This window comes from Elephantulus edwardii, unplaced genomic scaffold, assembly GCF_000299155.1.
Source record: "Elephantulus edwardii isolate Elephantulus edwardi_28Jun2011 unplaced genomic scaffold, EleEdw1.0 scaffold00025, whole genome shotgun sequence".
NCBI lineage: Eukaryota > Metazoa > Chordata > Mammalia > Macroscelidea > Macroscelididae > Elephantulus > Elephantulus edwardii.
Genome location: NW_006399775.1, coordinates 726,396 through 738,707, shown reverse-complemented (window position 1 = coordinate 738,707; position 12,312 = coordinate 726,396). Strand labels below are relative to the sequence as shown.

General features: G+C 37.9%; 1 protein-coding gene across 1 annotated transcript in view; it reads left to right on the top strand.

Annotated features, from left to right (window-relative positions):
• The window catches only part of ARHGEF10 (Rho guanine nucleotide exchange factor (GEF) 10), a 194,791-nt gene that overhangs the window by 142,001 nt on the left and 40,478 nt on the right, over positions 1 to 12,312 (top strand). The window contains exons 24-25 of the mRNA XM_006882906.1: positions 280 to 437; positions 3,618 to 3,760. Of these exons, the coding sequence (XP_006882968.1) occupies positions 280 to 437; positions 3,618 to 3,760 (301 nt within the window). The remainder of the gene's footprint in view (positions 1 to 279; positions 438 to 3,617; positions 3,761 to 12,312) is intronic.

Genomic DNA, 12,312 nt, shown 5'->3' with positions numbered 1-12,312 from the left:
AGGATAGAGCAGGGTTTAGAGCTGTTGTGCATAGGGTCGCTATGAGTCGGAAACGACTCGATGGCACATAACAACAACAACAATGTAGCATTCCAAGATAGGAAAAATGGATTTTTAGAAATAACTTTAATTCCACTTTTAAAATAAAGAATGGAATTAAAGTAAATACATTTCTTAAAATGTAAGGAGGAAGTAAGATGAAATAATTATGTTAATGGTACCCTAGTTCTTTTTTATTGTGAGCAAATGTATTTACTAGTTTATGTTTTTGTCTTAAAGCATTTCCATTTATAAAAGCAGTCAAGGTTCCAAGAAAGTGAGACTACAGCACTTTTTCACTCCTGAAAAATCGACAGTCATGAGCTTAGCCTGTACATCTCAGAACCTGTATGCTGGTCTTGTCAACGGGTCTGTTGCCATCTACACCAAAGTAGAAGGTAATTTATTGGTATTATATTAGAAAGTCTCCATACCACAAGGTCACTATGCATTGCAAGCAACTCTACGGCACATAACAAAAACAACATACCAGATTTTATTACTGTTTCTCTATTAGATTTTATTCTGTAATGTGCTTCATATATATTCCTAACCTGACTTTCCCTTTAGCGTAAGCATAAATTTCTTATTCCCAAAAAGTTGATGTGAAAATAAGATACTATCTATGGATCACACAGTGAGGTTGTTTACAAAGTCAAAACCTTGACTGATTCCTTACCATAGTCCAGATTACAGTTACTAGAATGCGCATCTTCTCCTTAAGTCTGCGCCCCTCATTCTCATCCTGTCCTTACTCAGAGCCAGGAGCTTTGTTATTCCCATGGGAAAGATTGCCATCTTCCCAGGTACATTCCCTCATACAACCCTCTGTTTACCTCTGTATACTATTACTTTTACAAGTCTTCATTGATGTTGCTGGTAGGTACCATTGAGTCAAGTACTACTCCTAGTGACCCCATGAACAATAAATCTGAATTCTGTCCTATCTTGTGCTAGCTGTACCATCTCTTGGTTGTTCTAAGGAGTGAGTAGCTCCCTGGAGTTCACCTTAGAGGCTTGTATATTGTTTGGCTGAAAGTTGAGCCATGTGGTGAGTTTCACACTAATGTTTTCATTACTATAGCTGCACTCTTTGCCCCTTCTTAGAGGATTCTGAGATGAGATCACAGACACACAATATCTGTAGAAATAAGAGTTTAAATCCTCAGGAAATGAAGTTCAATTGTTGAGAATGAATCCTTAACCAAAATAAAATGTCCAAAATAGGTTATCCCATTTTAAATTTTGAGTTTTTGTTTCAAAGAGTATGCAGCTCCAATATGGCTGTGCTGACTAAGTGCTAATAGATCAATCAGGGAATATTTAATACTGAAGGAATAGGGTTTTGAACTAAAATATAGAAAGCCTGGATTTTCATGCTGTACCATACATACCCTTAAAAATATTGTGAACTTTTGAGAAAGCAGTAGTTCTGAACCTCTCTATATCCATAATAAAATGGAGATTATAATGCTTTAGAGAGTTGTTGTAAGTGGTAAATGAGATGGGTATGTGTCTGTGTGTGATTAATTGATATATAGATTATGCTAATTATACACATTAACAGTATATACAATTACACTGATTATACAAGTAAAATTCTTATACAAATTGTAATGAAAATACTATAAATAGAAAGCAAGCTAGTGTCTTTTGGGCTGGTGATTGTCTTCTGAGGCTAATAATGTATCATTATTCATTCTAATTGCAGTATAAAAACATCTCCATAAAGTTGAATAAGTTGTAATTCAAGAACGCCACAAATTTCAACACCTTCATTCTTTTCTTTGAATATTATTGTTGTTGTTGTTAGGTGCCATCGAGTTGTAGACAACTCATAATGACCCTATGAACAAAAGGCCTGAGCACTGTTCGTACATAGAGTTTCCGGAGGCAAGCCATTTCGGAAGTGGATGCCGCTCCTGCTTCCAGGCTTGTTTTAGGCCGGACGCTCCAGCAAACATTGTCCACCATGGGTACACATTACCACGATTGGCACAGCACTGTCACAGTCTTCAGCATCACAGCAACCACGAGTTACCTCTGTACAGAAAATGGACAGACCAGTGCAATACCACTTAGAAGAATTTTTGACAGAAAAACAATTTGAATACCTCACCTTAAACTCAAACTCTAGCATCCAGCCATCAAGTGAGTGCCAACTCATCACTTACTCTCCATCCAGCTTCCAAGGCTATAAATCTCACAGGTGGAGACTGCCCATCATGCCCCCACAGAGCAGCAGGGTATTCAGACTCTGCAGAGACTGAAGCCCTAGGTTAGCAGAGCAACTTGGAATGGGCTGTGCCTCTTGAAGCTCCCTGCAACTTAGAGCACTTCCTCAGTAATAGGTTTTGTGTTAAAAGAGTTAATGTTCTAAATACAGACCAAATTATAAGTAGTAAAGTTAGACCTTACTCTTTTTCTTAATCATAAAAATTTTTGTTTGTTTAGACTGTTTATGCTACTTGTGGATTGATAATTTAGCAATCATTTTGTGCATCAAAACTTAATTGATGTTTAGATGAGGAATTCTTTCTAATTATACATAGCATAATTGTTCCAAATTTATTATGACGTCTTATCTTAACCCATTTTTAAATTTAAATCCAAGCCTATACTTTTTCGACTCATACTTTTTAGGAAACCTAATACACTTTATCAGTAGCTCTTGGAAAATATTCCCAAAAATGCCTTATTATACTTTAGGAACAATTCAGATGGCTCAAATACTTGAGCACTTGACTACTAGCCAAAAGGTTAGCAATTCAGTCCCACCCAGAGGTGCCATAGAAGAGAGGACTGCTGATCTGTCTTCAAAACGTCACAGCTTTAAAGCCATGTGGAGAAGCACTGTTTGCGTGTATGGGGTCACTGTGAGCTAGCATTGACTCTGCTACCACTAACAACAGCAGTATCCTACAAGAAAGATAGCAAGCTCATTGAAAGATTCCTTTACCTTGATTCTTGTTTTTTAAAAATTACTTGTTTATTCAATAAGGTTATACAGTCTTCATGTGATGTATAATAAATATATCAAGGAATATTTAACAGTAGAAATAGGTAATGGGAATATGTAAACATTTACCGAATTATTTTGAGTCTAGCTTTTTTACTAAAAAAAAATGAATGACTGAATCATATATTATTGTTACAAATAATAGTGTTTATTTTATGTACTTTGCTAAACTTCTAACATGCAGTGTCTAATTTATACTTATCATAATAAACTTTGAGGCTGGTAGTACTATTATTCCCATTTTTATCCCCATAAGAAAACTTACGGTTTATGGTAAAAAACATAGTTTGCACAGGATGCATATATGATTGAGCTGGAATCAAAACTGATGCCTGCTAATATAGATTAAGCTTTGTGCTCAATCACCATATTAATTAATCATATTGAAATAATGTTAACTCTTTGAATACTAGACATACCTGTAATGAAGCTTAAGTATCAAAATTTTACATGATCGGTTGATTATTGTTTAAGGTAATCTCTGAATCTGTACTTAAATTGCTAATTGGTATGAATGATTGAATTTGAAACATAATTAAAATAATTATTTCCTTTTAAGATGGATCCTGGAATTCTGAACCTCAGAAAGTGATAAAATTAGGCGTCTTGCCAGTTAGAAGTCTACTACTGATGGAAGATACATTATGGGCAGCTTCTGGTGGACAAGTTTTTATAATCAATCTTGAGACCCTTTCAATAGAGGTAAGTTATTTGGGGTGACAACAGTGTTTGGAAAAGATACTTTTCAGAAATATTCCCATTTCATTTCCATTGCTAGAAGTCAGATAAATACTTTGACACTTGGAAAACTCAGGAAACCTCTTAGAAAGATTAACTAGAATAGTCAAGTAGCCATGTTCTATCCATTTATTCCATAGATATTACTATTCATTGTTTCACTGCTAACAAAACATATTACTTTAAAATGTATATGCATACATACATGTGTGGGAGAAGGATGAGCAGTCTCCTTCCATGTGATTTACTGCCTCTAAAAACCCACTCGAGGGTCAGATATGCTCAACAGCACACAACAATATATACATACACAAACAGATGTGTATATGTTTTTGTGAAGTTTCATTACTGTTTATATAGTATATGTATGTATGCTTGTATATCCATATAGGTAATAAACTGCATAAGGGAGACTGTTTTCTATATCTCTTAGATGTGGTCAAACACCTGATAAAATTCGTTCCCTGGGTTTGAGGTATTAGGACCATAGTCTCATGGAACAATCAGCTAAGGAGCATAGTACAGTTCATAAAGTTTATGTATTATGTCTCTGTGTGGAAAGTAGTAGCTGGGAACATAAAAGCTTTTGTGTAATCATTTCAGTTATAACTATCAGTCCTATGCATCTGGAACAAAAGAGAAGGAAAGAAATGAAAGACTCAGAGAACAAAGCAGAGTGTACAAAACTAGTGGTCTGTTCAGAACATGCCCTCATCCACCCTGCGGGCACAAGCTCCCACAGTCAACCATTTGGATCAGGACCACAATAGATGAATCCTGATAGAAAAGAGAAAAAGGAACTGAATACAACTTCTTAAAGAAGTCTAGGTTTTTGTTTGGTTTTTTTTTTCTTTTGTTTTGTTTTTTGCCCTTCAAGACCAGAGGAATCCCCAAGATTGTTAACCTGAGATAATCTTTTTTTTAAGGTTTTAATAAGGTTTATTTTTTTTATTTTTTTATTGGAAAAAACTTATTGGGGGTACAAGGAGGTGAGGGTTTGGGGCAGAAGGGTGAGGAGGGGCAGGGATGCAGTTGCAGAGCTGCACAGTTTGGTCAGTGGGGGGAGCAGGTGAAGGAAATGATGAGGGTCCAGTGGGGACCAGATGCTACAGAGGAATGACAAGCATTTTCCAATGGTAATTAAATCAGCTGTCTTATTGATTTGGGAGTTGGATGCCGACTCTCTGGCTTCTTCATGCTGAACAGGGGCGTAGATGTAAAGGGGGGAAGGGAGGATGCTTTATCACCTTACTGGTGGTCTTGGGTTAAAGCTGCTTGCCTTCTTGTTCTGTTAGAAGATATTTTCCTGTCATTTGCTCCCCTCTGGACTGCAAAGTGTTTTGCCAGGTGGGTCCAGTGGGGATGTGAGATACTCTTTAAACCTCAAACCAAAAATTATCCCTGAGATCAACTTTTGTCTAAATAACAGATTAACTAATAAAATTAGTGTCAATAAATTAAAAAAAAAATAGGTATCACCCATATGAGTAAGTAGCTCCTTTAAAAAAGTATCTATATGAAATTGAATGTGAAAGAATTCTTCCTAAACAAAAGATAGGGAGCTCTGGTAGTCTAGTGACAAGGAGCTGCACTGCTAACCCAGCGGCACACCGTTCAAATCCACCCTCCAGAGGAAGATGTGCAATAAGGATAATTTGCGCATAATAACAACAACAAAGCAGAGATGGAAAGGTAAAGGGGCAGGGAAACGATAGTATTGAAAATGTTATAATCAGGACAATACATGAGAATGATGACACACTGTGTAAAATGTGGTCAATATTATGAAATACTTTATGTAGAAGCTGTTAAATAGGAGCCTAATTGCATAAACTTTCATCTTAACACAATAAACTGTTGTTTAAGTAGTGTGTCTGATATCAACCAAAATATTTGTTCTTCTACTGTGACACTGATGTGTCAAATGCATTAATGGCTGGTTACCCAATGTGGACAGAGAGTGGGGTGGAGCTCCCTGATTAAAACAAGCTTGGAAGGAGGAGTGGCATCCACTTCCATAATAGCTTGCCTCCAGAAACCCTATGAACCTGGAGAGAGGATGAAAGGCACACAAGTGTTAAGGACTCTCCTTCATAGGGTCGCTATGAGTCGCGTGCAACTTGATGGCACTTAACAACAACAACATTTGTTCTTCTGTAGATGAATGAATACTGTGGTACATTCATGTGATGAAATTATTTAGTTATAAAGAATAATAAGGTATCAAGCCATGAAATGACATGGAAGAGTCTTAAATGCACATTGCCAAGTGAAAGAAGCCATTCTGAAAAGGCCACATACACGGTATGATTCTAGCTATGTATCATTCTGGAAAAGTTAAAACTATAAAGGCAGTAAAAGATAGTGGCTTCCAGACTTGAAGAAGAGGGAGGAGGATGAGTAGGTGGAGCATAGGGAATTTGGAGGACACCGACACTATTCTGATTAATATCTGTAATGGTCAATAAGTGGGGGATAAATTCTTCATATGTATTTGGTATGAATGTAAAATTCTAGAAGTGTATGTGGAAAATTAGCATTTGATCAAAGTGGCATTTCAAATCAGTGAGACAAATGCGTTATTCAACAAATGAGACAACTGGCCAGTCATTTGGCTACATAAAGCCAAATCTCCACTCCCATCTCTTACCCAGTCTAAACATTCCAGTCAAAATTTTATGTGAAAATAAAGCCATAAATTTTCAACAGATAAAATGGTAGAATGCTTTGATTACATCTTGCAGTCATGGGGTGGGGGCATTTCCAAGCATATCACAACCCTAGAATTAGCCATATAGAGGGGAGAGGGAAAAAAAAAAGATAAATGCACTGCTCCCCATAAGGCACATCGTTAGAAGGTACCAACTACTCCCTGGGAGAAAGATAAACATTCTCTTCTCATGTGATCTATATCTGCTGAAAACCTGCTGGAGCGTCAGCTATGAATCATTTCCTGTTTGATGACATGTAACAGCAACACCACCATGCAGTCACAAGACACATCTTGGAGGAAGTACAACCAGGGTCCTCCTTAGAGGCAAAGATGGTGAACTTTCTTTTCACATACTTTATGCATGTTGTCAGGAAGGGTCAGTGCTTGGGAGAAAAAGCATCATACTGGGAAAAGTAGAGCATCTGAGAAAGTAGAAGGTTCAGTGAAATGGATTGACACAGACACAGTGCAACAGTAGGCTAGATCGTGGTGGGGGTTGTGAGGATGGTGCAAGATAGGTCAAGGTTCTCATCTCTTTGTCATAGTTGGCTGACAGTACCTAACAGCAGCAGCAATGCAGTCAGAGAAGAATGTATATAGTTAGTGATATGGAGGTTAAAAGGCTGCAGAAGACTATTCATTAATGTTATAGAGATGGAAGTAAATGCACACATAGGAACATGCACAGACCATAAAAGCACTATATGTATCAGCTATCAGTATAATCTGTATATATAATATATATATATCTATAATAGGTACGTAATTGTATGCATAATTTTATACTTGTAATGCATAGCGGTTTGGAAGCAGCAGTGGCATACACTTCCTAAACAGCATGTCTCTGGGAACTCTATGAACTTTGAGAAACAAGAAGTTATAGAAACACTTCAAGTCTTTTGTTCATAGGGTCACTATGAGTCATGCTCAATTCCACGGCAATCAACAACAATGCATAACCGTATCTGAAAATATAAAGAAAAACCTGGGGACTGGAGGGGTGTGGGAATGTGAGGGAAAACGATGAATTTTTAGTAAATTATATGCTGTACATCTTGAAGACTGAGAAAAGAAATGTTTGGAAACAAAAGATAAGTCTCCTGTCTAGGCATTTTTAGTACCAAAGGAAATGCATTTATATAAGCAAGAGTAAAAATCTCTCTTGAAATAATTAAATTCATGGTGTGACTTCCGTTGTGCAGGAGAAACCACAGTCCTGATATTGGTAAAGCTCTCCAGATCTAAGATCATGATGCATTTCCACCCTCCAGGGAGTCAGGAATGCGAGCAACAGTAGCTTCCAAGAAGAAAGCTTCCAAATATACCATATGTTATAAACACTGTGATGGGACCTGCCAGGTACATATTTGTGCAGCAAGCACCTGGGCTTAATTTGAGTGGGATGGAATGTATGAGATATATTCTGCGGAAACTTTTGGAAGACGTGTACAGCAGTTGGTACAGTTGAAAGTTGAGGATGACTTAGATTCAGACTCCAGAGCTGGTACTGAAAAGCTAGGTAATGCTGTCCAAATCACTTCAAGTTACAGATCCTTGGTGCTATATCCATACAGCATGGCAGAAATAATGCGCACCCCTGCCTTCTTGTTAGAGATCAGACGACCAAAGATGTAACTGTTGAATTGCCCTATATAAATGAAAGATACCTTCAGCGGGCTGGGTTGGATGGTTTGTTTTCCAATAAAAGTAGGATTCTTCTTCTTTTCTTTTCTTTTTTTTTTTTTGATCCTCACTACATATGGCTTTCAACATTGGGGGTTTTTTTGGTGCTGGCCATTTTGAGATTGTTTACTTTGTTTTGTTTTTCATTTCTCTTTTTAAATTTTAGAGCGTTTATAACATAAATCCACTTCTAAGAGTAGCTTAGCATTTAATAAAAGGCAATTCTTCATTTCTGGCAGTGGTTGGCATTACAGATTTATTCGTTAGAGCCAAGGATTTCACAGTTGGATTCAGTTTCTCTACTGTAGGTGGCTAAAATTAAAAGCTGTTTTTTCAACTCTTGAGTTCTACGAGATCATGTACTCCTGACCAAAAAGGAGGAGAATGGGGGGAAGCATTCCCCTATTCAGTGGGGGAAAGAGAAAGATACTAACATCACACTAAAAATAGCATAATTATTTTGAGTTTATGCACATTTTTTTCCTCATAAAAATGAAAATCTTATCATTTTGTACAAGAGAATGGACAAAATCAACAACTGCAGAACCCCTAAGATTTTTAAGCAGTATCAAGTACCAATCTTTATCTTCCTCCTTTCAGACTCCTTCAGAATCACACGATTTTAAAGTTAAAGAAGACAAAGAGATCTTGCTACCAAGTTTTCTTATTCTTGGTCAGAAAAGTAAGACTCAGATAAAGTAAAAAGCATGTCAGCATCACAGGTGTAAATTTGTATTTATGTCATTAATCATCCAGCAGACATTTATCTTTATTAAATACCAAGCATTGTGAAAAACAATAACATCAATACATATACAGAAAAGCATAACGATGGATAAGATACAAACATAATTCTCAACTTACAATATAGTTGGAGTACCCAAAATACGTACAGAGTGCCATAGAAACTTTGAGGATTATGCACAGTTCAGCCAGAGCCATCAAAGAGATACTTCAAGGTAGTATTTGGAATCAAAACTGGCTACCTCATTGCCTGTCTCCATACCTTTTCATTCTGTATGCAGAACAGATAATTTGGGGGACTGGGCTTTATGAGGAGCAATCAGGATTGAAGGAAGACTTGTCAACAACCTGTGCTGATGACACAACATTGCATGCTGAAACTGAAGAGGACCTGAAGCATTTGTTTTCAGAAAGTTAGGTCAGAACTGTAATCTTCAAAATTAATCAAAGCTCAACATCAAGAAGACAAAGATTCGCACCACTAGGCCACTTGGCAACACTATGATAGATGGAGAAGAGATTGAGATTGTTAAAAGTTTCAGCTTGCTTGGTTCCATAATCAACACTATTGGCAGCAGCTCTCAGGAAATTAAAAGACGCATTGCATTGAGGAAGTCTGCTTTCAGGGACCTCTCCAAAGTGCTAAAGATTAATGATGTCTGTATAGGGACTATGGTACACTTAATCCAAGACATAGTCTTCACAGTTGCTTGCTATGAATCAAAGAGCTTAGACAATGACTAAGGATGACAGAAGAATCAATGCCTTTGAGTTGTGATGCTGGAGAAGAGTATTGAACATACCTTCGACTGCCAAGAGAACAAACAGGTCTGTCTTGGGGAGGGTGAAACCAAGTTTGTCCTTAGAGGCAAGGATTTTGAAGCTCTGTCTCACACACTATGGGTATGTGGCCAGGAGGGACAAGTCCTTGGAGAAGGATCATGCTTGGAAGGGTGGAGGGACAGTGCAGGAGAGAGAAAAAAACCAGATGAGATGGAGTAACACAGTAACGGAGGTGATGGGGGAGGGTGGGTGTGTCACAGTCAGTGAGACTGGCTCAGGATAGGGGAAAGTTCAGCACTATTGTACATAGAGTTGCTATGAGTTGCAAGTGACTTGATGGCATGTAACAACAACATCATTTCATGCATCCCTTGTTCAAAAATTATTAAGAATCTCAAGATGGCAACAACAGAACATTAGCTAAAATTTAGGACACTTGTGTGGATGGAGCATTGTGAGACTATACAGATTGTGTGTGTCTGAAATTATCCCTATCTAGGCTAAACAGAAGTTCACTGGAAGAGAACATCTTAAAGAGGAGCACCATATGTAAAGATAGTTGAAAGCAAATGGAGAAGAATACCTTTCTTTCTCCCAAGGATTCACTGGTGTATTAGACCTGCCGGAGAGAAATTGGATTCCAGCTCAACACACTGTGAGCTATGTTAGCATAGCTCCTTAAATTCCCTGAAGAATGGCAAGTATTTTTCTTTGCTTAGATATAGAAGATGAATCTGAGAGAGTGCTGGATGTGACTGGTATAGATACACATGTCTTAATATACTGGAAGATAGATCTGATCTTCATAGAATGTTTCTTGGAAGCTAGTTCTGAGTTCAGAGGAGTGGGGCTGGCGGTAGTGCCTGGGATGTTTTGTTTCTGAAAACAGTTGCATTTGACTTTGTCTCTTGAGTTGGAACTGATCCATAGCTGACCCTCTGGCGAGTTTCAGAGGTAGTTAATCACAAGGGATGAGATTGCCCATCCTTCTCCCATGGAGCAGCTGGTGGATTCAAACTATGTGTCTTTGGGATTGCAGTGCAGCTTCTTGCCACGAGGCCACCAGTGCTCCTAGATTTACATGTCATTTTCTTTGGGATACCAAAATAGCATATGGAATAATTAGCTGCTGCTATTGTTACATGCTGTTGTGTTGCCTGCAACTCATAGTGACCCTGTGCACAACAGCTCTGAAGCCTGCCCTGTCCTAAGCCAGTCTCACTGACTCCGACAACACCTACCAATGCCCCAGTTACGGTATCCATCTCATCTGGGGGTCTTCCTTTCCTGCACTGTCCCTCCACCCTCCCAACCATGATGTCCTTCTCCAAGGACTGGTCCCTCTTGGCCACATGCCCAGAGTATGTGAGATGGAGCTTCAACATCCCAGCCTCCAAGGAAAAACTTTATTTTAAATATGAGACTTATGTTAACAAATTTGTGTTATCAGAAAATTATTTTACAAGCAGTTTAAAGGAGTTAAAGAATGGGTATTGGAAGTTGAATTGAGAGGGTTATTTTAGAAGTCCCTTATGAGAATCACGATGGTTCAGGCTAAGGAAAGGGCAATAGAAAAGAAGTGGGAGGGAACCGAGATAGTGTCTGTTTCCTAGAGATTTGCAGAATGAAACAGTTCTCAAAGAAAGGTTCTGCTTTTGATACATAGATGGCACATAAATAAATATAGTGGCAGCATCATCTTCAGCAATACAGATATTCACATGGCATTTTGCAAGCACAGTTGAGATACTCGGTCAAATGATTATCTGCTTAAAAGATGAGCAATGAAGAAACAAATAACTGACTTGCCCTAAAGCATTGATTCTGAAAAGGTAGACCCTGAACCAATAGTATGGGTATCTCCTGGAAATATTTTAGAAACACTAAATCTCAGGCCCACTTCAGACCCACTGAATCAGAAACTTGGGTTGAAGCCCAGAAATGATGTTTTTATAAGCTTTCCAGGTGATTATAATCAGCAGTGAAGTTTAAAAACTACTACCCTAAAGTTATTCAGGAAATGAAAGTAATGCCTCATGAGATTGAAATCCAGGTTTGCTAATTCAGGAGTTTTCAAGCTAGGCTAATTCCACGGTGGAATTACCTGAGGGTCTAAATGCCCATTTCAGTGTTCCACCTGATGTCAAGTAAATTCCCTAGAGGATAGAGCCAGAACATCAGGTTTTGTTTTTTGTTTGGCTTGGGTTTCCCCCCAACCCGCCCCAAAATCCCAGATGAGTCTTGTGTCTATCCAGAGATGAACAAAACATTTTCTCATCCTAAAACTGTGTTATTTCCTTCTTTTACTTTCTACATGAAAGAATGAAGGTAATTTAACCATCAGATTGCTGATTCTGTACTTGGTTAGATTGTAGGAACTGTCTATTGACACACGAAAAACTATCAGGAGATACAAAGAGATAGGAGTACAAATGGCTGACTCAGACCCTCTCATTTGGCACTTTGTTTAATGTGAAGTGGGGTTTCCAGGAGAAGGAGCTATTCATTAGGAAGCAGATAAATAGTTTGTGTTGAGTGAATAAATAGGTAGATATATAGATAAATATCTATAATACATTATATATCTTATATA